Source organism: Lampris incognitus, chromosome 8, assembly GCF_029633865.1.
Source record: "Lampris incognitus isolate fLamInc1 chromosome 8, fLamInc1.hap2, whole genome shotgun sequence".
Taxonomy (NCBI): Eukaryota; Metazoa; Chordata; class Actinopteri; order Lampriformes; family Lampridae; genus Lampris; species Lampris incognitus.
Window position 1 is genome coordinate 20,268,125 of NC_079218.1, and position 24,977 is coordinate 20,293,101.

At 41.2% G+C, this 24,977-nt stretch overlaps 1 protein-coding gene across 1 annotated transcript in view; it reads right to left on the minus strand.

Moving 5' to 3' along the window:
* cfap54 (cilia and flagella associated protein 54) overlaps positions 1–24,977 on the minus strand; it is a 93,363-nt gene that overhangs the window by 55,822 nt on the left and 12,564 nt on the right. Inside the window, exons 11-19 of the mRNA XM_056284230.1 lie at positions 20,758–20,870; positions 20,501–20,615; positions 17,303–17,388; positions 8,886–9,023; positions 7,284–7,443; positions 1,931–2,122; positions 1,438–1,574; positions 217–420; positions 20–112 (exon numbers count right to left, since the gene is read on the minus strand). Coding sequence (XP_056140205.1) covers positions 20–112; positions 217–420; positions 1,438–1,574; positions 1,931–2,122; positions 7,284–7,443; positions 8,886–9,023; positions 17,303–17,388; positions 20,501–20,615; positions 20,758–20,870 — 1,238 coding nt within the window. The remainder of the gene's footprint in view (positions 1–19; positions 113–216; positions 421–1,437; positions 1,575–1,930; positions 2,123–7,283; positions 7,444–8,885; positions 9,024–17,302; positions 17,389–20,500; positions 20,616–20,757; positions 20,871–24,977) is intronic.

A 24,977-nucleotide genomic window follows, 5' to 3' on the forward strand; every position in this document is an offset into this window, starting at 1 on the left:
TGGAAGAGTCAAATCCTACCAAATTTCCAGTGCCTGGCAGGCAACAGTCTCCCATACGGACCTTCAGGTTGATACCCTCCGCCACGCGACCACAGATCTGGTACCAACATACCTAGAAAGAACAACTATTATAACCTTAGATTGTCCTTGGGTTGTCTACTGCTACTAGGCTTGGACAAACTCTTTTTGCAAACCAAGATTTTCAGCAAATCTCACCTGCCCCTCCAACTGGTAAGATGCTGGGGCAAAGGTTAAAGAACGGTTATTGCGGAAAAGAAGGACGGGTGGAGGTGGAGGTTTATCTTTTTCCTCCTTTCTCCAGTATTTGGTTTTAGCTGGAGGGGTTTCATTTGGATGAGCGGTGGAGCAATACAGCCTCCTTTCCTCGACCCAAGCTTTCTCTATAAGGGCCATGGCCTCCTGGTGAAAGCACAAGGACATACAAAGGAATTAGTCAGACACCTTTTCCATAGCAAGGCAGAATGGCTCTAAGCATGGAAAGCAAACATTTCAATGGCATTCCACAATTTGGCATGGAAAGGTTCCAAACCATGCTCATTTCTGGATTGTCGGCTTCGCTTGATAACTGTGCTCAATGAGGTCGGATCATGCCAACAGAAGGGCCTAATGACGTCAATATTCAATAACTGTTTTCACATTCAAATCACATCAAGTGATGCCCCATCTGGTACTGTGTTGATATAGAAAACAAAACAAAACAAAAATATCTGAATCTGTGCCATGGTCAGTGGAGGTCAAACTGGCATTGACTGAAATCTGATCCACCAGCATATTGCAGAAGCAACTTGATGGCTTGTAGGTTTTCTGTGGGACTTCAAAATCCTAATATCAGTTTCAATGCTGATGGTAACGCAAACTATAACAGAGCTGCGGCCTCATTATGGCTGCAGGACAAGTGCTTGCACCCCTTTCACTCCATTAATAACTTTGAAACAAAGGTGAAATAGTCATTTGCACATTGTGGTGGGTGTGTATGTTGGGGGGGGGTGCTTACCTGGAAGATCTCAGGGTTGTCCCCAAGACTTATGGGTCACTTGAAACATGTTTTCTTGTAGTCTACACACTTCCTGTTCCCATTTTGCACTTTTCATGTCAGTAGTGACAACAGATATATTTACAAAAGCTTTATTTCTGCAGTTGTGTGACTTGTTTCTAAGATAGTCTTTTCTCTCAGTTCAACACATTTTAAGAAAAATCCTAGAACCCCCCCAAAGGAAAGGGTTATTTTGCCTACAATAGTTTTGTTCTCGCTCTGGCTATCGTTAGGTATTATCTTAATTCCCCATCAACTATTGAGACAGCATCAGAGTCACACCAAATTTGGCATGACACTTTTCTTTTTCTGAAACTGTTGAATGGGATACATTGAGTAGACTGAGATGCAGTTTGTTTATGTTCAACATTACAATATTTTACCTCCAGTAATCTCTTGGTACTGGAGATGCTGTTTGGCTCACTGTTGTTGTGCATCAGCAAGGCTTTTTGGGTCAGAAAGAGAGCTTTGGATGCCTTGTTCTTCTTGATTCGATCCAGCAATTCAGACTCTGTCAAAACTAGACACAACCAATCAAGTTTCAGGACAAACAGTCCTAATTATAGCTCTATATGCATTCTGAGAAGTGCTAGTAGAGTCATTATTGTTAAGGCAGGTAAGTTAATATAATGAGTTAAAATGGCATGAGATAGTGGCAGGGATTTCAACAAAATTCCTGGAGCAATTTGTCTCCTATTCATCAAGTTTGGGATGAGGCAACTCCACCTGCCCTCAATTTAGGATACTTTCTTTTGAACAAGCAGTCCTGCAAGTGTGATAATTCATACATTAAAGCCAATTCAAGCTAAAGCCAAGGCTCAAAAGTTAAAAATCACAAAAGCTGATTCATTTTTGTAGTGCTGTAAGGTGACTGACCTGGGTTTAGTTGCAGTAATTTAAGTGAGGCCCGGTGGTAGATATTGATCAGCTCCAATTGAACATCTGTGACTGCCAGGGGCAGAGAGCTAGACAGGGAGGGACTGGGGTTTTTAACCTCTGCTGCTACCTTGATCTTCTGCTCTTCCTCCTCATTCTGGTCCACTTCTTTTCCATTTTGTGCGTCACCCACTTCAGATGATATTGTAGTTGATGAAACAGCAGAAGGGGGAATGGGCTTAAATTTCTATCAAGACAAGAACAGGGTTTTGGATCAGGTTCCCAGTCTTTAGGAAATAATTCTCTAGGACTTTTCAAGTACATTTTCCATGAGTTTTACTTGGATATACATGACATCCATTGCTCAAAGAAGGTCATATTATTCAGTATTAACTATTAGTGGACACTTCAACAGTCTGTCAATGGACTGTGTAACTTTTAGCTGGTCAGTGAGCATACCACCCAAACTTCAAGCACTGATGCGCAACCTCAACTGAAAATCGTGCTAAATATATGACATCTCAGCAGGTAAAAACAAAATTTCATTTATCTAACATTACAATTTTCCATGGCCTAAACACTGTTTCTAGGACATTTGATCAATGTTATCATTTTTCTATAATTCTTTACTATAATCCTTCCCTTGAAAAAAAAAACAAGTATTGAATACACATCATGTATTAGTTTTGTATGTTTATGATACTGCTGTAATATTACTATATTATATGATTATATGATCATTAGATTGTAGTGCTATGCTAATAACCATTTCATAATTTTTTACTGAAGTAAAACAACAGTAAACAGAAACCATGAAAGGGATTTATATGTATCATATTAGCAGCTGAACAGCATGAGAATGACGATATGAGGCTGGTTTAGTAAATGAGACCCTTGATTTGCTTCTTACTGAGCCAACTATGAACTTCATCATGCCTTAGAAAAACTCAGAAACTAGCAGTGTTACAGCCGAATTCTTAAATTCTTCTCAGGATGTGCTCTGGCTCATTGGACAATAGTGCAAAGATGAAACAATTTGGAAATGTTCAGACAACCCAAGTTCATCCATCCTAGTATGACACCTGCAGGAAGGTGGATTCAGTGATAGCAGAGCCAATCCGGGGAAGTAGGGTATCCACGCCTCTTGCCAGAACCTCAATACCTCTCTCCACGACCTCACGCAGCTTCTGCAAGAGCTCTGTATTGGACCTCTACAAGTACCCAAGTACCCACACACACACACACACACACACACACACACACAGACATACATACACAAACAACCCCCACCAGAAACAAACACAATTATTGGAATTATTGAATGTCACATTGTACTACATACGTATATGACTGAAAAAGCAAATAGAAGCATATACTGTTAACGATACATGTACATAACCAAAAACGATGGGCTCTATTTTCATACTGGCACAGAGCCAGTGGAGGCGCAAATGAGTCATTTCTACTTTCAAAACAATGACTGAAACAGAAAAAGAGTTGTGTTTGTTTGTTTGTTTGTTTTTTAACTGAGTGAGTGGATCAGTACGTGAAAATCCGCTCATGTGTCAGACTATAGACTTAACTACTGTGTCCACTGTAAATCTCTGTAGGCTTGTGCACTATGTGAGAATACTGAAGTCAGTCTGTGAGTTATGTAAACCTGGCTGTTCACTGATGATCTTCATGCATACTGCTTCAAATTAATATTTTTTTTAATGTAATCTATAGGAATGGAGTATATATTTGGAAGACAGCAAAGGTATTGGTAAAGAATTTACAGTTTCATTCATCCAAGTTAATTAATGCAGGGCGACTCTAATAAACTTCCCCGTATTATCGTATTTTTCCGAACTCCTTCATATCCACATGCCTTCCTGCACTCTCAGATCCTCTTCTGCTCTCCAACTCACTACACCATCGGCCTGCTTGACTACCATGGGGACTAGAGCGTTCAGTCGTTCTACCCCCTGCCTATGGAACTCTCTCCCACAAGAAACTCGCAACATTGACTCTCTTTCAACCTTCAAATCCCATCTCAAAACGTACCTTCTCAAACTGGCATATTCAGTCTGAGACGCGAATCACTGAGTTTTGTGCAGATGATGATTTTATATTTATCTGTTGTATTAATTTTTTATTATCTACCCTGCTTTGTTTTGATTTTATGCTGCCTGATACAGTGCTGCTTGTTTTTTACTGTGTTCTGTAAGGTGTCCTTGAGTGCTCTGAAAGATGCCCACAAATAACATGTGTTATTATGATTATTAATTATTATTATTACTACTAATACTACTACTACTACTGTATGCATCCTAATCCAACCTCTTTATCAACTGCACCACACCGTGCCAGGACTGCACTGGCCATCAAATTACTAAAAATATATTTGGCATACCCATGTGTCCCTGCACTTTTGCCTGTGCCTGGTTCCATGAAAATAGAGGCCCAATTATCCTCTTTAGACTTTTCTGCTCTGTCTTGTGCAACATAAAATTTGCAACATTCCTTAGTCTATAATTTATTTATTTTTTTTAAAAAATATATGCAAGAGAAGGATGCAGAACAGGATAATCCCTCTTTCCAAAGAAGGATTTTCCCTGATCCCAATGGGTATCCTTATCACGATTGTACTTTATACCTTCTAAAGTATCTAGCTACGATCTTTACACCGGCGTTGCTACTGTTTTATACTGAAGATCACTGGTATTAACATCTTCCAGGGTTAGAGGGGTCTTTTTGCCTTCTTTATTGTGCAATTTTTAGTCCTTTGCCATTGTGTTGCATCATGATACTCGGTTATAATTTTGTACTACTAAAAGAATAATTACAAGGCTGATCAGTAAGAAAAACTCATGTTGATTAGTGTCAATGTCACTTATTAGTGAGAAGCACATTAGATGCATTTTTGTGTGCATTTCTTCATTAAACCTCATCATCAAATATAACTGCTGGAGCACTGCTGAAACACAGTTGCTTTTACTTAATATTTACAAAATACCAGTACTGACAGTGCTGAGTCAAAACCACAAATGTTGCTGTAATTTTTTAACATCATGTGCTGTTAATTTTGAGTTTGAAGATGGCTGTCTGCTGCACTTCTTCACAGCACAGGCTGTCAAAATATTGGATTTAAACAATTGTTTCACCCCAGCTAAACATTTTACCCCTACAGTGGGGCTGCAGAGATCTTGGAATCATGAGCACACCTTCATAGATGCTATAGCTGATTGAAAAAAAAAAGGTAAAAAAAAGAAAACCCTTTCGGTATATTCCTAGATGATGCAAGCTTATGTGGCCAAATATGAGTAACAGAGGGTTACCAAGAGCTGAGGTCACGTATGGGCCAAGTCAAACACAAAACAAGTCATCAATGCTCACCAAAAAAATGTTGAAAATCTCTTTTTTAAAAGATGTACACAATGATACTCTTAGTTAAATATGTCAAAACCTTGCTGAAACCATAGACATTCCAAATATGTTACTTGAAAATAAGTCTCTGCCGGTAGAGGCAATCTTAAAACTCATTTCCATTTATTTCTGCGCTGTGAGGTTGGCATATTTTTCCAGAGCTGATGATGGAAATAGCTGCCGAGTTTGCCATCTTGCTTCTTCCTGAATCTGGGCAGAAGTCTTGCCCAAATCTCGCAAAAGAAGACACTGTCACTCCAAAGTACAGTTTACCAATCGAAATACATAACCTATGCCTCCTCACAGATCCCAGCCAACACACGACCAAAACATTTTGATTGATTGATTGATTGATTGATTGATGGATTGATTGATTGATTTGATCCCAAAAAGATTTTGATTCACAGCCAAAAACTTATGCCCACAAAAGAAAACACTGTACCAAGATCAAAGAGTCTGGGGACAGGAGCAAAGACAGTGAAATTGTAAGCAATATGGAAAATACTACATAAATGTTTAATATTTGCAACAATTTTTTTTGTTTTCAATTAATTATTATTTTCTGCTTTCAATGAAAGATTTGTTGATTGCAGCACCAAAAGGTTTGCTCCCAAATCTTTTACATGATTACACAATAAAGATACAAAAGGATCTCCACAGATTACTCTTTTTTAAGTCGATATAGATAAAAACATCTGCTTAATGAGTAAATGTAAATGTATTTGTAGACTACAGTAGTCTTCACATGCCTACCAATGCTTTTGTTACCTTGGGAAGAGAGGAAGGTCTTGGCTGACCACCATCCTCTTCACTGTCTGCTGGATGGAAGACATGGGAACAACCATCACTGTTGTGGGTATGGTTTCACAACAAAGTTTGTCTACATTGGTATTTTATGAACAATGTAGCATTGTTATATAGCCTTTTACGTACATTACACCAATCTACTATTGTACTACTTTTAAATACTACAGATCAATCACAAAATACAAAAAGTTATCAATTGATAAGTATAGTTATACTTTATTGGTCCAATTTTTACATAGGAAATTTGTCATCTCACTGACGATGTTGCTCAGACTGGGAGCAGCACAGTGTCAGCCACACAGCAGTACCAACTGAGGCAGTTGGGGTGAAGTGCTTTGCTCAAGGGCCACATTTGAAATCATGATACATGCAACATCAAAAACATGTATGTTAGGGTTAATACTCCTGTCTGTACCCCTGACCAAGGCAATGGAAAAAAGAACTGGAGTTGGTCCCCGGGCACTGCAGCTGACCACTTCTCCTATACCATAGGATGGGCTAAATTCAGAAGTTGAATTTCGTTGTATGCTTACTTACAATGACAAATAAAGTGTCTTTCTTTTTCTTTCTTTCTTTCTTTCTTTCTTTCTTTCTTTCTTTCTTTCTTTCTTTCTTTCTTTCTTTCTTTCTTTCTTTCTATCTAACCCCGTGGTTGTTAGCTACAACTAAAACCAGGATTATTCAGTCATTCCTGGGATTCAGTCTGTCAACACTGATAATGTGGCTCATGTCTCTTAAATACTAAATGATTGATACTATCTTAAGTATGGACAAAAGCTAATGGTTTGAATAAGCTAAATAGTTGGCTTATTAAAAATGTTATATTCAACACCACTTTTTAATATGTTGACATTGTAATGTATTCCTTATTTTTAATGCCATTAACACAAGCATGACACACTGCTACCATGGGTATAAGTTTGGTTTAGCAAGGAAGTATCCTTCCTAAACCAAACTTATGGGGCTGCTCAGATACAAACAACAACTTTGATTGTATTGGGCACTGTTCAGGTGTGAATGAGTATAACCACATAAATGTGAAGCAGGGCAGTGCTGAAAAAGTTTGGATGCTTGGCAAAACCTTTGCCTTGATTAAAAAAAAAATACAAAAACATGAGTGTACAGGCATGATTCTCACCAGTGTTGTGTGTTTTAGTGTTGGTGTCTTTTTTGGTGTCAGCAACCATCTCTAGCAGCATGACCAGTCTGAGGGTCATCTCAGCCATCACTATGTAGTCAATAGTCACCAGGTCAAAGGCAAAGGCTACCTCACACAGGGCAGAAAGGCACCACACCCACTATAAAACATACACAAAAATATATAACCATAAAACAAACAGACACAAAAGCAACCCTAAAGTATGATATTCTCTGTCAAAGGTACACTTTTGGGAATATCAAGAAGGAGTGTATCTATATTAGGTATATCTAGCAGGGGTGTAAGTCTTTCTGAGAATATCTCTCTTGATCAAATACATATTGTGGCAAATCTCAGCCACAACTGGGGTTCCCCAGTATAAAGACACAGACATAGATGGATGATGAGAGCGTAACAGCCTGTTAATTAAAAACAAAGATGATTTGAAAACACTAGAGTTTAGACATTTAATTAAAAGTCTTTTTCTGGGGTGAGAGCTCTACATGTATGCGTCCCAGCCATATTCAGCTCTCTTCCAGGCTCAGGTGTGCCTTCATGGGGGTGAGGCTGCGTTATAACCTGTCTTGACCCAATTAAGCTGAGTCTAGGTATGCAATTGCCCCCCACTTGCCTCAGTATGTAAACAATATCAAACTAGAGTGGTGCAAATTAACTGTTCAACTTAGCTTGTAACCGCCAGCAAAAATAGTGATTATTTCACCTGGTAAAAATACTAAGAGAACTAAGATATTGCCTGGTTGAAAGTAATAATTGTTAGTTTGGATTTTATCCTTTTTTTGTATTATTTGTCTTTTATCTGGTAGCCTGAAATCGTTTGATAATGATTAGAACCTGAACAACAACCAGCTGACAACATATAGTAAAACAGCCACAGGGAAAAGATATAATTTCTCTCCTGTAGCATGCAAGTAAAAATAATGTGTTGAAATTGATTAATTCCCCAATCTCTATTATATATTGATCTTTAATTTAAAAGCATGCAAATGCCATTCACTCATTCTACACTACAACCACTCATTCTTTTTTCTTTTTTTTTTTATAAATCTATTTCTGATGTTTCCCTTTTTCTCCCAATTTAGTGGCCAATCGATCCCTATTTTAATTCAAACACCCACCCTCGTACTGCATGCGTTTGCCAACTGCATCTCTCTGGCCGGCAATCTCGAAGGAGACGCCTTAAGGCGACTCCAGGCTGAACCACTGCTTTTTCCGACACACACAGAGACGCATTCATGTGACGAACACAAGCCGACTCCGCCCCCCTCCCGAAGACAGCGTTGCCAATTATTGCTGCTTCATCGAGTCCGGCCATAGTCGGATCTGAGCAGACCGGGTGGCGAACCCCAGTCCCCAGTGGGCAACTGCATTGACACAAAGCCGATGCTTAGACCGCTACACCACCGCGGACCCCCAACCACTCATTCGTACATGTAGCACCTATATTAAAGCTACTTTAAAAGTGCAGCATTTTGTTACTTGATATTTCTAGATATTTTATTTTCACACTTGACAATGCTGTGGTGGCTCGTTCTTCTTCAATTACCAAAAGTTTGGATAATTTCACATGTATTGAAACCACACCTTGTTGCACTGTTCCAGCTTCCCCAGGTAATGTTTGGAATCCCAGTGCTGGGACTGAACCCTCTGAAACACATCTTTCATCTTACACCACAAAAACAAAATGATATCCAGCACCAGGTCCCTATCTGGTTGCACTTCCTATGGATTTACACACACACACACACACACACACACACACACACACACACACACACACACACACACACACACACACACACACACACACAGAAAATACATGGTTAAACATAGGCACATGCATACAAACATACAATATGTATGGACACAAGACACAATTGCTTTGAGACTTGAAGTGCTTTTGATTAAAATAAATATGCCAATGAAATGTTCAATAACTTGCATTTTACTCATCACTCATGGTACAATTCATTTTAGCAAATAAAAGTATAAAACACCTGCACTATGTCTGCACTATCGCTCTGACATGATCTGCTTTTGGTGGACAGTGTAGTCTAAGTGAATTTGTCCATGGATGCCAGTGGAAACAGTCTCGTGATACCAGACAATTGGAGATCTTGCAAGCAATATGTCTTACCAATTGGAAAGATCGGTAAGAGATATTGCTTACCAATATCTGGGGACTTCTAAATGCAAGATAGTTGCTACAATGGCGGCGACAACAGCTGCTAACAAACCTAGGCCTACTTGTCACCGCCCAAATATGAAGGGCTGCCCTAAAAATGTTGGATTGGTTCTACAATGCAGGGTTTTTTTTAAACTCTGTTTCCACCCAGTTTTATCAAAGAAAGCTGAGAGATTGTCCTCAGTCTATAGTTGAGTGAAGCGTTCAGAGACTGACTTATGAGTCTAGTGGAAGCACAGTTCTTAGAACCCTAGTGAACCTGGGCTTTAATGGGATCCTATGGCAGATTCAAGTACATTGGAGGAATAATGACCCTTAATTGGAAAACAGGCATTCAAAACATGATTTTGGGACCCACTCAGTCAATGAGTGTATCGTGAGTTCTTTAGTATGGGAAAAAATATTTCAAAATCTATTGGACAATAGCGTTTAATCTATGCATTTCTGTCCTGCCCAAAAGCCCAACGTCTCTGTGATGATTGGCAGGCCTCTTAAAGGGGCTGGATTGAAATTTGGATAATATCAGCAGGAGTTTTATTCAACATGGTGAACTACTAGACCACACACCTTTGGAAAATGACATGGGTGTAATGAACTATTTTATTCATTTATGAATATCAAAGAAGGTTGAATCGGTTCATCTGGATACAACGTTTATTGACAGATACGTTTCATCACTCATTTAAGTGACCTCTCTTCAGTCTATGAATCATTTATGAATAGTTTTCCAAGAACGGAAAGAAAGTACAGTGTCCAACAACAAGGGCAGCCCAGGGCCAGTCAAATGGAGTCTGCCAACGCTTCAAGCTGGAAGATGTTGTGTGCCCACCAAAAATGCGCAATGGTCTCTTCACACCAGCTGCAGTGGACAATATTGACCACAATCCAAGCTCTGGAACAGCAAAGGACTCATTTCATGGCACTGGTATCTCTTTGATACAGCACCCTACACATGAATGTTCAGGCTCTGACCGTGACGTGCTTGTCATCAACCAGTCCACTCCATCCACTAGGTCAATCATGCCTCTTCCACAAGCATACACCAGTGTGCCATCAGTTGCTCTAAAGACAAAGCAATTCACAGCCCCTCCAGTTAAAGGCCCTGTGAGACCCCTTGATTTCCAGATGGCAACAAAAACAAGAGATGAAGAGTATGAGTGGCTGAGAGCAGTGATGGCAGCCCTTGAGGATCAGGAAACAAACAAGGCAAACTGGGTATCATGGTCTGCCTACCATGCTGGTATCCAGCAGACAGTAATCCCCCCTGCAGCCATTAATGCGCTGTTACCTTTATTTCTGGACAACGCACACTCTGCTGCCATGATAAGACATTCAATGGACATTGTCAGAGCAGCAGTTCATCACCTGAACCCTGGGCAGGTGCCTGTTCTTGCTGCAGATCAACCTCTCTATGCCTTAGCCAAGGAGATCCAGTGGACGTGGCCAGACAGCCGCGGAGAGAATCACTTTGTGATCATGTTCGGTGGGCTCCACATCGAAATGGCTGTCTTGAAGGTAGGACCCAATATTTCAGTATACTGTAAGGATAATTTGTGATTATTGTCAGATAAATATAAACATGTATACGTTTACTATTTTAGAAGTATCATACATAACAGGGAAATGATGAAGGTACATGAAAGGGAGTTGAATCTTTGCATTGTAGGTCAGTAAGATTGTAATGTGGACAAAATTCCATCTGTGTGTGCTTGCAGGTCCTGGGGGACTGGCTTGAAGACAGTGGATGGACAAATGCTCTGGTACAGGCTGAGATTGCGAGCCCCGGCACTGCAGATTCTTTTATCCATGCCAGGCACGTGACCAAGACTCGCCATGCCCACCAACTTACAGCTGCTAGCCTGCACAAGGTACTTCACCAGGCCTACAATCACCACTGCACATCTGAAGCAGTCCCTCTAATATTTGAAGAATGGTGTCTACAGCGAGTCAGTGAAAGCCTGCATTTCGACTACTGGTTAAAAACCCTGTCACTTGAGGTCCTGATGCTCATGTACATAAGATCATTGTGGGAGGGCAACGTTCAGCTCTATGTGGAAACCCTCACACAGCTCCTACCCTGGATGTTTGCTCTGGACCACACTCACTACTCCAGGTGGCTCTCAGTACATGTTCGTGACATGATGGTCCTCTTTGATAAACATCCAGCAATCCTGGAGGAATTCCGTGCTGGGAAGTTTGTTGTGCATAAAACAAGTTGCAAGTTCTCGGCTATGGCAATTGACCACTGCCATGAACAGAACAATGCACTAATCAAAGGATCTGGTGGAGCAATTGGCCTGACAGAGAATCCTGAGGCACTGCATCGCTGGATGGTGGCAGGACCAGAAATTGCCAGAATGACTACAGATTTTGAGAATGAAAGCTCCCCAAAAAGTGAAAACCGTGACCATGAGCAGCAGCCAGAAGTGCAAGAAGCCTTCATGAAGCACGTTAGGTCCCTCACAGCAGTGATCGAAGAGATGGGGAACCCATTTCTTGAAGCGAGTCAGGATCTTCTGGTGCTTGACTCCAGAGATATCATGAATTCATCAGTTGCAGACACAGTGAGGAAGGTGGAGTCCTTGGGTGCACAACAGTACAAGACCTTTGTGGAAGAACGGCTGGAGCAGCGAACAAAGCCAGTCACAGATACCTTGCCCAAGAACAAGATGCCTCTCTTCAGCCACCCGCCAGTGAAAACACAGTCAAAGCAGCAGATACAACTTGAAGCACTGAAGCGTGATTGCAATCTCTTCTCGTGGCTGTATGTGTCTTGCCAAATACATGATGGCAATCTGGATCAATTCTTCAGCCACCAAAACCAGGAAGCAGCACCATCTTTGTCTCAGGGAGGGAAAATGCAGCTTGGTACAAAAGCAGACCTCTTGCACTGCATAATGACTGATGACACTGACTCACAACCTGCTCCTGTAGTTGATGTTGTGTTCCTTGATGGTGCAGCTGTGGTCCAGATGCTGAATCCTGGTACAGCAAAGGCCTTCCAGGACTATGCAGATAGTGTCTTTGTGCCGTATGCAAAATCCCAGCTTGAGAAAACAAAGCGTCTTGATATTATCTGGGATGTCTACATCCCAGACAGTCTGAAAGGAACCATCCGACAGAAGAGGGGGAAGGGAATCAGGAGGCGGGTGATGCCAACCACTGCAGTGCCAAAGCACTGGAAAGACTTTCTGAGTGTTGATGAGAACAAAACAGAATTGTTTGGATTCCTCTCCAAGCAAGTCACTTGCATCCCAGTAGATGATGGAAAAGAAGTTTACACAACTCATGGCAAAATGGTGCTCTGCTCTCCTGCCCAGTGTGACTTGACGAATCTCACTCCCTGTTCTCACGAGGAAGCAGACACATGCTTGCTTCTGCATGAGTCATATGCTGTTCAGAAGGGTTGCAAGAAGGTGACTATTCGTACTGTAGACACTGACGTTGTTGTTCTGGCCGTGACCATGTTTAGGAAGATCAAGCCAGAGGAAATGTGGATTGCTTTGGTAGAGGCACCAGCTTCAGATATATTGGGGTTCATGAAGTAGCCAACAAGCTGGATCCAAGTACCTGTGCTGCTTTCCCATTGTGCCACGCACTCACGGGGTGTGACACAGTCTCAGCATTTGCTGGAAGAGGATAGAAAACTGCATGGGAGACTTGGAAGGCTTTCCCTGAAGTGACTGAGGCTTTCAGTGAGCTCATGCAGATGCAAGGTGATGTGAGTGAGCTGTCCAAGTCACTGTTGGAGCGCTTTGTGGTGCTGATGTACGACAGGACAAGTGAAATCACGGAGGTGAATAAAGCTAGAAAACAGCTCTTCACTCAGAAATCCAGAGCTCTGGAGAACATGCCACCCACAAAGGCTGCACTAGAGCAACACATTAAGCAGGCCACCTATCAGGCCAATGTCTGGTGCAAAGCTTTAGTAGCTGACCCTCAGCTGCCAAGCCCTTCTGATTTGGGGCTGGGTGAAGGAAGCAATGGGATGGCAGCCACTGTGGACCACCCTTCCAGAAGCCTCACTGAGCTGCTACGAACGTATCCATTGTGACTGCAAGAAAGGGTGTACTACGCGCTGCAAGTGCAAAAAGGCTGCCCTCAAGTGTACTGTCCTTTGCTTATGCCCAGGAGACTGTTAGGCTTACAAAGGACACACATGACCATACTGAACTAATAATGTCTTCATAGGGTGGGTCAAGAGATGACGACTGACAACACTGTTCAGTCAAATTTAACATAAATTGTGTGAAGTCCACTTTTTTGAGTCTTTGTTTTTGTGTGTGGTAGGTGTTTCCCCCATTTGTTCATGTTTGGTAAATAAAACACAATTGATATAGCCTATACTGCTGATGAAATGTTAGTCTGCCTTCACCTATTAAAGCTATTTTAAGATGATCAGTGTGCTCCAGAACTCTCCTTTGTTTTTGTCTGATCTATACTGCCTTTATGCCCGCGAAAAATGTGAAAAAAAAATTGACAGCCCGAAATATGTTCAACCTCTGACGAGTTCCAGAGGTCAAATCTGAAGTGTTTCCACATCTGAAAACAAACTTCAAGGTGTATAGAAACACTGGAGAAAGTTTCATGCTTTAGTCATAAAATGCACAATACCTTCCATATACAAGCTTATCTGTCCCACTACAATGCAGTTCTTCTCTCATGTCTGGTGTGGTTGTCCAATATGGTCCGAATGTTCCATGTAGCAACAGTCAGTTTCACTTTCTTGCATTTTCAGCCGCTGAAGTGAAGACCCGCTGGCCACAGCAAACCAGCCAGGTAGTTTCTGAACAAGCTTTTTTTTACCCCACCTTTTCAAGGGGCTTCCCCTTACAGAGTGGGCAGTGCTTTCCCTGAAAAGGGCTGCCCGGACACTCACACAGATGCCTCGATCCTGTTGTTACCCAGGATTCAACAGCGTCGCGACCATCACATGTGAGTCGCCTATGTGCAGAGGTCCCACTAGTAGCTTCCAGCTCCTAAAGCCTGCTTCCATCACGTTCATTCTGCCACCATAGGACTTTGTAAACGCTCTCCTCGCAAGTGCTTTTCCCATCGAGCTGTCCTCACATAACGCCTTGCACAGTAGTTAAGACAGTCGGTGTCATGCCCCCACCAAACAGTCTCTCTGGACCTCAGAACCCATTCCTAAGTGGTACACCATAGTGCAATGGGCTCAGTAGATAAAGAGGTTGCCCCACAGTGACGGCTTACTTGTCAAGTGTCAAGTGATGTCATCCATTGACCAACAGAGTGGTTCCTCTGCATGCCATTTGTGCCATTGGTCCGATAGGGCTCATGATCCTATTGGGCTCTTCTGCCACAAACACCATCAAATGTCCTGCTGCCAGTGCCTTCTTGGATTTGAATTCGGAGTTACCTTCCCCTAGGCTTTGCCTAAAGAGGCAAATCTACAAGGCAGTAGAAACAGATGCAGATAGTACCATCTACTGTTATAATGGTAGCAGCAAAGGCTGACCTGACTTGCAAAGTCTGACCTGGCTAATGACATGAGTCAAGTCATTATCCAACCATCCATTATCCGAACCATACACACATATATGTATGTATGTATGTATGTATGTATGTATGTATGTATGTATGTATGTATGTATGTATGTATGTATGTATGTATGTATGTATGTGTGTGTGTGTGTGTGTGTGTGTGTGTGTGTGTGTGTGTGTGTATATATATATATATATATATATGTGTGTGTGTGTGTGTATATATATGTAACCCACATGATTACATGTACCCTGTGACGTAGTAAGTTCCACTAGTAGCCTCTAGGAGGCACACGAGCTACAGAGTTTAAACCATAAACACAACCGTCAACAATAGAGAAGAGAGAATGAATCTGACGAGAGAAAGACTGAAAGAGAAGAGAAATACGGATATTTAGAAACACGGACAACTTTGACTATTCCCCTGTCGTGCAGGTTACATATACACACACACACACACACACACACACACACACACACACACACACACACACGCATACATATATGGTTCGGATAATGGATGGATATATATATATATATATATATATATATATATATATATATATATATATATATATATATTTGTGTGTGTGTGTGTGTGTGTGTATGTATGATATGTTATATAATAAAACTGGTTAGAAGAATCAAACATGAGGGACAGAAAAACTAAGGCAGGGACAGTTCCATCGTCATCTGTGTCTCAGTGAATGCAACTTGCAACTCACTTCCCAACAGAACATGTAATGGTAAATATCATTATTTCCAGGTCCTACTAATCACCCCAAAGTAACCCAAAGTATACCCAAAAGTATAACCCAAAGCATACTCCAAAATACCCCAAAATACCCCAAGGTACACTTTGGGGTACCATGGGGTATGCTTTGGGTTATACTTTTGGGTATACTTTGGGTTACTTTGGGGTGATTAGTAGGACCCCACTTTATTGCTGATAGAAAATATGTTCAAAGACTATTTTACTTATCCACCTCCTGTGTGGAATGGCTAGAAGGAAAATCAAGTCCTTAATATATGTTGTATCTGCCGTTACTGATGAGGAAAACAGAAAATGCCTTTTCATTTGTGGATTTTGAAATGAAAATCGAATCGCTATTATGTTTTCATTCCTTTAATTTTTGATTCTGAAAACAACAGAACAACAAAACAACTATAATCTCTAATAACCTACACATTGCAATACATTGTACTTTGGGGTGATTGGTAGGACCCCAGTGTTATTATCTAACTAAAATGAAAGGAATCTGTCTCTGTCTGTCCCATTGCAACCGGACGAACAGCACCATGCTGTCATTGCAACCCACATTGTGGTCGGAGGGGGGATTATACCCAAACAGGCACTGCACTAGTTACTGAAATAAACAGTCTCTCTCTCTCTCTCTCTCTCTCTCTCTCTCTCTCTCTCTCTCTCTCTCTCTCTCTCTCTCTCTCTCTCTCTCTCTCTCTCTCTCTCTCTCTCTCTCTCTCTCTCTCTCTCTCTCTCTCTCTCTCTCTCTCTCTCTCTCTCTCTCTCTCTCTCTCTCTCGCTCTCTCCTCGCCACCCTCCATGCCTCTGTGATGCTGAAAGACGCACAGGGGAAAGCAGCCGCTGTAGAAAATATGAAAATATTTTAAAACATAATTTAAATATTTTAAAAGTCTAGCCGTTATCCTAATCATTTGGTGCCCCCCACCAACACAACAAATGGCTGGTGCCCCCGGGCACTCGCCCGATGCCATATATGGATAATCCATCCCAGGCGATGGCAGCAGGAACTTCAAATTAAGAAGCAAAAAGGAAAAAGCCATTCATTACAAAATGTAGACATAGACTAAAACTTGTACAAACTTGTGCAGATGAGTGTGTCGGGTGTCCCCCCCCCCCCCAATTGACAACTAACTCAGTAACCTACTAATCTAATATCTAACTGTAGTTGGATATACAGGTCAACATTTTTCAGAAATGTGGTCGTTCTATAAGAGAGTTTCACCATGATTTTCTAAACTTAGTATAGTAGTCTCAGTAGATTTTCTCGAAGCCCCTTTTCACCACTATAATTAAATCAAAAGGGTACAAACAATACAAAGCAGCTGCATCGTAAAGTTCGAAGGATCTCCGTGTAATCACACTGAGCCAGGAAGTCTGTGGATTTTGTTCTTGTTTATTTAGTTTTTTGGATTATTTTGATTTCTGTTCCTGCTGATTTTTGCTTAGTGTTTACTTTCCTTATCTGAATTCATTTTCTAATTACAGGTAGCTGAAAAATGGATAATCATAGACAAATGTACGTAAAATAACACATGTACATAGACTGACCGGAGCAGAGCCACAAACAGATTTGTGAAGGGTGTCTAGCAGGCCAATGAACTCATCAGTCAGTAGCATTCCAGACTTTTCCTTTTCTGTTGGAAACAAAGACTTGACAATGCAACACATGGGTGACCGACCATAAATGTGTAGAAATCAGTCAAGAATGATGTGATTTCAGATGCTAATCTAGGAGGATTGTTATCTAGGACGATTAGCTAGCTAGATAGATAGATAGATAGATAGATAGATAGATAGATAGATAGATAGATAGATAGATAGATAGATAGATAGATAGATAGATAGATAGATAGATAGATAGATAGATAGATAGATAGATAGATAGATAGATAGATAGATAGATAGATAGATAGATAGATAGATAGATAGATAGATAGACAGACTCTGTAAAAAATCAGAACGACAATAGAAGGTTAAAAAGTCTGAATTAGCACATTTATTTGCACCATTTAAAACTAGTAAACAAAAATCAAATAACCTTCCCTGGCTGAAAAATGACACTCATGCCCTTAGAAGACTCCGTAGAAAATCAGAATGACAATGGAAGGTCAACAAGTCTGAATTAGCCCTTAAAAAACAGATGTTAATTTACCAGAAAGTAGTTAAAGATGCAAGATCAGTGTACTTCTCTGAACTGATATCTAGAAATAAACATAATCCTGAAGTTCTCTTTAGGGTAATTGATTCTGTTATTAATGATCCCTCCACTTCTTTTTTTGAACCTGATGTTGAGCTGTCTGAAAAATCTCTCACTCATTTTGTAAATAAGGTGGAGAATATCAGGTCCCAAATCCAGCCTGGCCCTTGCATTCTTTCCATTCCCCATGTTAATTCTGCCTCTTTTACACAGCTTCAACCAATCACAATTTCAGTGTTAGAGCATATATTCTCCAACTCCTCCCCCTGTATCTTGGACATAATTCCAACTAAGCTGCTCAAGGAGGTATTTTTAACTATCACCCCAGTTATTCTGCAAATTCTTAATAATTCTCTGGTCTCTGGTTCTTTTCCAGACAGTTTTAAGCATGCTATTGTTCATCTATTGCTGAAGAAACCCAATTTAGATCCCCCGTCCTTATGTAACTACAGACCAATCTCCAAATTGTCTTTTTTATCTAAGGTTTTGGAGAGAGTAATTTCTTCTCAATTGATTTCTTTTATGAATACTAATACTGTTTTTAAGTTTCCAGTCTGGTTTTAGAGCACTTCATAGTACTGAGACAGCTCTAGTTAAGGTTACTAATGACCTACTGCTGACTGCAGACAGAGGTGACTGCTCGATTTTAGTTCTTTTAGACTCAAGTGTTGCCTTTGACATAGTCGATCACAACATCCTCTTACATCACTAAAAGACTTGGGTATACATCAAGGGCTAGGCTTAGTTTATTATGCTCTTACCTTTCCCCCACACTAGGGAATTCCCTTCGTTTTTAACTAAACAAACAAAGTCTCTCGCTTCTTTTAAATCTCGGCTTAAGACTTTTCTTTTTATGAAAGCTTTTACAAATGTTTGATATTTGTTTTTATTTACTCAAAGTGTTTTTATTTTTACTCTTACTTAGTTTACTCTTACCTAGGTTTTTTTTTGGCACTTTGTGTTGTCACCTCTTGACTAGATCCTTGCTTGTGTTGTATTAACTCTCAGATGTACGTTGCTTTGGATAAAAACGGCGGCTAAATGAAACTGTAAATTACTTATTTTTGTAATCTTATTTTATGGTTTCATTTGTTAGTGTTTTTTATTTTATTCTCTTGCAATGATTTTTTTTTGTATGCGAGTAATTTTTAACAATTTTATCCTGTTCTGTGAAGCACCTTGTAACCCTTGTTTAGAAAAGTGCCAGATGAATAAAGTTTATTATCATTATTATTATTATCTTTTAGGCACATGCAAACACCCTTTTCATTTTGAGATGTATGACTTTTATCCTCTTAAACAATAACAAAACAAACATCTGACTGGTAAAAGGCAAACTGACCTCACGATAAATGAATATTAATCTGTGTGAAGAATGAAAGGAATTATTCTGCTCCACCATTTCAGTTTGATGACACCAGCAATAATAACGTATAGGCCTAATAGGAAATTTGATTGTAATTTTGAGTCAAATGCTCACAGTGAATAAGGTTCACTGAGTCGTATTTTAGCAAGATGAGGACTTTCTTATTTGTAAATGCCAGTGTAGCTGTTGGGTTAGGCTAATTGTTTCTTATGAAAATCCTAGGAAATTTAGCTTCTACATACCTGATGCCCTAGTGCCACCTATGTGCAACTTGTTCACAGCAAGCATTTGTCTGAGGTGCAAGATTTGTTTGTAAACAAGCAAAAGTAAGAGTGTACTTATAAATGTCTGGAATATGAACCAACCCAGAAATAAGAGAGCTTCTTTCAGTCTGCACAACATGTGATACAATCTGAAATGTCATAGTCTTTGAAAAAGTAAAAGACATCCTACACGAGCGGAGTGTAATGAGACAGTGTCTGGAAATCTTACAGAGACAGGCTGTATGTGTGAATATGTAAAACCACCAGCGGTGCATTCTCTGGTACTGCTGGTGGTTATGGAATGTGGCTGGTGGTTATGGCTATGTTATGGTTATGTATGTTTGGAAGCAGCTTATGGAGCAATTGACCCTTTGCTAAGCCACCCCCCTGAAACGCAGACTGACCAGTCACAGCGCAGCATAGGACAGGCTCCGACAGAGGTCCGACACTTTCATGGTGGCGCTCTGTTGACTCCAATGCAAAAGTTTCAGATTTTCTTCATTTTCGAGCTGGTTTTGTGGACTTTTAGGTAGTTATGGTTAAACGTTGTGCCTGGCGCACTTGTAACAGTGACACTCTGTACCCGGAGAGGTTGGAAGGAGATGTACATTTTTTTTTCCCTTTCCAAAACCAAAATCAAACCCTGAAAAGTGTAGGCTGTGGATAAAGCTATGTGGATGTCCTCAAATCCAGTTGAACCCCTCAAAGATCAACAAGCACAGCTTTGTCTGCTCCAAGGTAAGTAATTACTTTTATTAACTGTAAAATAATGTTAAAGCTTGATGGACTTAGCAACAGTAACTAAGGGGGATGGGCCTTAGCGAAGGGTGAATTTACTAATTTTATTGCTAGTCTTGAAATATCATTTCAGGCATCCAAGATTTTTTGGTATCATTGTGGGACTAATTCTCTGGTCCTACCATTCACCATGCTGTCAACTCTATGGCCGATCTTCTGGGAAGACTGCAGACTGACAAAGCTGTCCAGCAAAGCAAGCTCCAACTCTGCTTTCCTGAATGACTCACCTTCTACACCCTAACACAAACAGACACATAAAGAAACAGAAATCTCACATACACGCACACATATATATGTATCGATATTGGACTTGGATCCACCTTGACTAAATGATGACTATTATATGCTTTCTGTATGTGTGTGTACATGTCTCACTCACGGTCAACATCTGGAGCATGTGTTGGGTCAGGGCAGTAAAGATGTCCCAGCGCTCATAATTAAACAACAACTTGATGAACCTCACCACAGACATGAAGGATAATTTGTGGTCTCCTATGAACACACAACATATCAAACAAACTCATATTTTGTTGGCAACAATTGTTACATTTTAAATTCATTTACATTTTCTTATTTGACAGATGCTTTGGTTTGGTCAAACAGATGATTAGTATAAATGTGGTGATGTAGTTTGATAAGTTAGCTCCAGTCCAAGGATTACATTTTAAAAAGGGTTCGGACTCTTTACTGTTAAGTTGACGGCACACAAGCCTCAATGGCAGCTACATCTTGTTTGCAGTCTGAGAAATCACATGCAACAGGCTATTTCTCTCTGGCTTCTACCTTGAGCTATATTAGAATGCCATTCTACAGTAATATTGATTAAGTGTCCAACAGAATCGCCACATCATCATCGCATTTCAAATGGATAGAATTATGGAAAATCTTAAGGATTCCAGCTTTGAGGTTAAAGGTGCAATCTGTAATGGCACGCGCCACCACAGGTTTGTGGAGTACTGCAACAACACGAGCACTTTACTGACAATAAGAAACATGACATATCTCGCTATCAGGTCAAAATTGTGAATTTGAGTGAGAAATGGAGACAACTGAAAACCTTAAAAGGAAGTGATTTTCTCATTCGCATGTAATAAAGCAAACATTTATGAAGTCTGACCAAAACAACAGCAGAAGTGCGGCAGATATCTGCAGTGTGCATCAACTGCAGGCTGTTCTCTATTTTCTTCTTTTTTTTGGATTTTCCCCCCTTTTTCTCACCAATTGTACCCGGCCAATTACCCCACTCTTCCGAGCCGTCCGGGTCGCTTCTCAACCCCCTCTGCCAATCCGGGGAGGGTTGCAGACTACCACATGTCTCCTCCGATACATGTGGAGTCGCCAGCCGCTTCTTTTCACCAAACAGTGAGGAGTTTCGCCAGGGGAACGTAGCACATGGGAGGATCACGCTATTCCCCCCAGTTCCTCCTCCCCCCGAACAGGCGCCATGACCGACCAGAGGAGGCGCTAGTGCAGTGACCAAGACACATTCCCAAAATTGTGTCTGTAGGGATCCCTGACCAAGCCGGAGGTAACATGGGGATTCGAACCACCAATCCCCATGTTGGAAGGCAATGGAATAGACCACTACACTACCCTGATGCCCCAGATTGTACTTTTAACATTTTGGTAGACAGTGTGTGGTCTGGTACGTACGATTAGGAAGAGTTTACTTTTAGTGAAGTTTTTTTTCCCCCTTTTTGTCCTTAATTGTATTTGGCCAATTATCCCATTCTTCCGAGCCATCTCGGTCGCTGCTCCACCCCCTCTACCAAGGCAGGGAGAGGGCTGCAGACTACCACATATCTCCTCCAATACATGTGGAGTCGTCAGGTGCTTCTTTTCACCTGACAGTGAGGAGTTTTGCCAGAGGGACATAGCGCATGGGAGGATCACGCTTTTCCCCCCAGTTCCCCCTCATTGCTGAACAAGCGCCTCGATGGACCAGAGGAGGTGCTAGTGCAGCAACCAGGACACATACCCACATCCAGCTTCACAACCGCAGACACGGCCAATTGTGTCTGTAGGGATGCCCGCCCAAGCCGGAGGTAAGACGGGGATTCGAACCAGAGATCCCCATGTTGGTAGGCAATGAAATAGACCACAACGCCACCTGGGCGCCCACTTTTAGTGGAGTTTAATGAAGAAGACACTAGATACAACATCCAAGCTGTACTAATAAGATGGTTATTAATTTTTAAAACTGTCTGCTGATGTTAAAATAATTGTGTTATTAGAGCTTATAGCGCCCTATTACTAGAGATGCACTTATCCCCCTTTTTTTCCAGTTCTGATCCGATTCTGATGCTGGTATCGGTATCGGCAGACATCACAATCAGTATTCTGATTCTGATGTCTGCTGATACTGATACCAGTTCTTTTTCTTGAATATTATTATTATTTATAATAATAATAATAATAATAAGGTCCGTAGAAGTTCAACCCCTCCTCCACATGGCACGGACCGGGCAACGCAAGTATGGCAAGCCAGCAATACAAGCGGCCAATGGGGCTCTGACAATTAAACACAATGATGCAATTACGACTAAGTAAATCACCATACCGCATCGGTCATTGCGCGGGTCACCAAGGACCACGATCCCCAGTGAGGAACCAGGCTGGGATCGAAAAGTCTGCTACTGGAACAAACTCTACCTACCATGTACTAGAGGAACACCACACTGAGGAAACTCCTCAGAGTGGCCTTCTATGTACAACAACTAAAAACCCAACAAAAAGAACAAGACAGAAATGGTCTAGGGAAGAGTACATAGACGTCATGGAAGCATTCCCCACTGCTTCACTAAACCCGACAGTAACGTCAGTGTCCAAAGCTGCCTACAACATCTGTCGAGAAAAACACCCCACGGACAGATTGAATCTGGATGCCAACAAACTCAGGCGCAAGTCATTAAAAACCAAAGACTAACAGACCTGGAATTCAAAAACATACAAAAAAAAGATCAGAGAGAGCATACCCAACATGAACATCAAGGAGCTAAACATCAACAAACCAGACAAGAAAGCAGCTTCCCCAACGAAGCCATCCAAAACATCAAGAGCGAGATGATAAGATTGTTGAACCTAACAGAAATCAACCAGCTCATATATGTGGCCACTTCAGCCATAGCAGATACAGTAGGAAAAAGACCAAGACAACAACAGAAATGGAAGAGAAAAGAATCAGTTTGGAAGGAGAAAATTGAGAATGCGATTAGGAAACTGCGGAGACAACTATCACTCCTGAGTGAAGTCAAGAAAAACTCGAAAATCAACGAGAGAAAAAGGAAACAACTGGAATGAAAGCTCAACATCAAACAGAAGAATGATATACCAATGGTCAAAGAGATGCTGAAGCAACAGATTCAAGCAAAGGCACAGAGACTCAGGAGATTCGACAAGAGGAGCAAGTTCTTTTGGCAAAACAAGATCTTCAAAGAAGATGCTAAAAAATCTATCTTGAGCTGTGCAAGAAGAAGAAAGACGTCAACGAACCACCTACAATCTAAGAAGTCGAGGAGTTCTGGAGCAAGAACTGGGAGAACAACAAAAGACACAATGAGGGAGCTACATGGATCCAGCAACAACATGATCAGTACAAACACATACAGAATCAAGAATGGTCAGACATCAACACGACTGAGACCACTGCTGCCATCAACAAGACCGACAACTGAAAGGCACCAGGGATAGACAGAATTGCCAACTTCTTGATCAAGAACCTGCCCAGCATCCACCAAGACCTCGCATGGGCCTGCAATGATATCATCAAGAATCCAAAGAAGTGTCCCAAATGGCTCACATGGGGAACCATGTACCTGCTCCCGAAGACAGAGGAGACACAGAACCCAAAGAATTACAGACCCATCACCTGCCTACCAACAATGTACAAGATCATCACCTCCATCATCCCAGAGATGACCTATAGCTTCCTTGACAAAAACAACTTGTTACCAGCAGAACAGAAGGGATGTAAGAAAGGTAGCTATGGATGCAAGGACCAGCTACTCATCAATAAAGCCATATTGCAAGAGGTCAAATCAAAGAAAAATAACTTGTCAACAGCATGGTTGACTACAGGAAGGCATTTGACAGCATGCCACACTCCTGGATAGAGAAGAGCCTCAAGATCTACAGAGTCTGCTCAACAACTGTCAAATTCAGCACAGAGAGGATGAAGACCTGGAAGACCACCCTGAATCTCCATAATGCAGAGGGGTCATTAACATCAAGACCGATCAACATCAGAAGTGGAATCTTCCAAGGGGACTCACTATCACCATTGCTCTTTTGCCTTGCACTAGCGCCACTCAGCAATCTACTGAACAACAGCAACTATGGGTACAAATCCCAGAATGGCAAACTGACCCACCTGTTCTACACTGATGACCTGAAGACTTTTACCACGGACGACAATCAGCAGAAGGGTCTACTCACCATTGTCAAGACCTTCAGCGAGAACATCAAGATGGAATTCGGAATCAACATGTGTGCCAAAGCCACTTTCAAGAAAGGAAGACTTACCAAGACTGCAGACTTGGACCTTGACACTGACACAGTAATCAAAGAGCTAGACCAAGATAGCACATACAAGTACCTAGG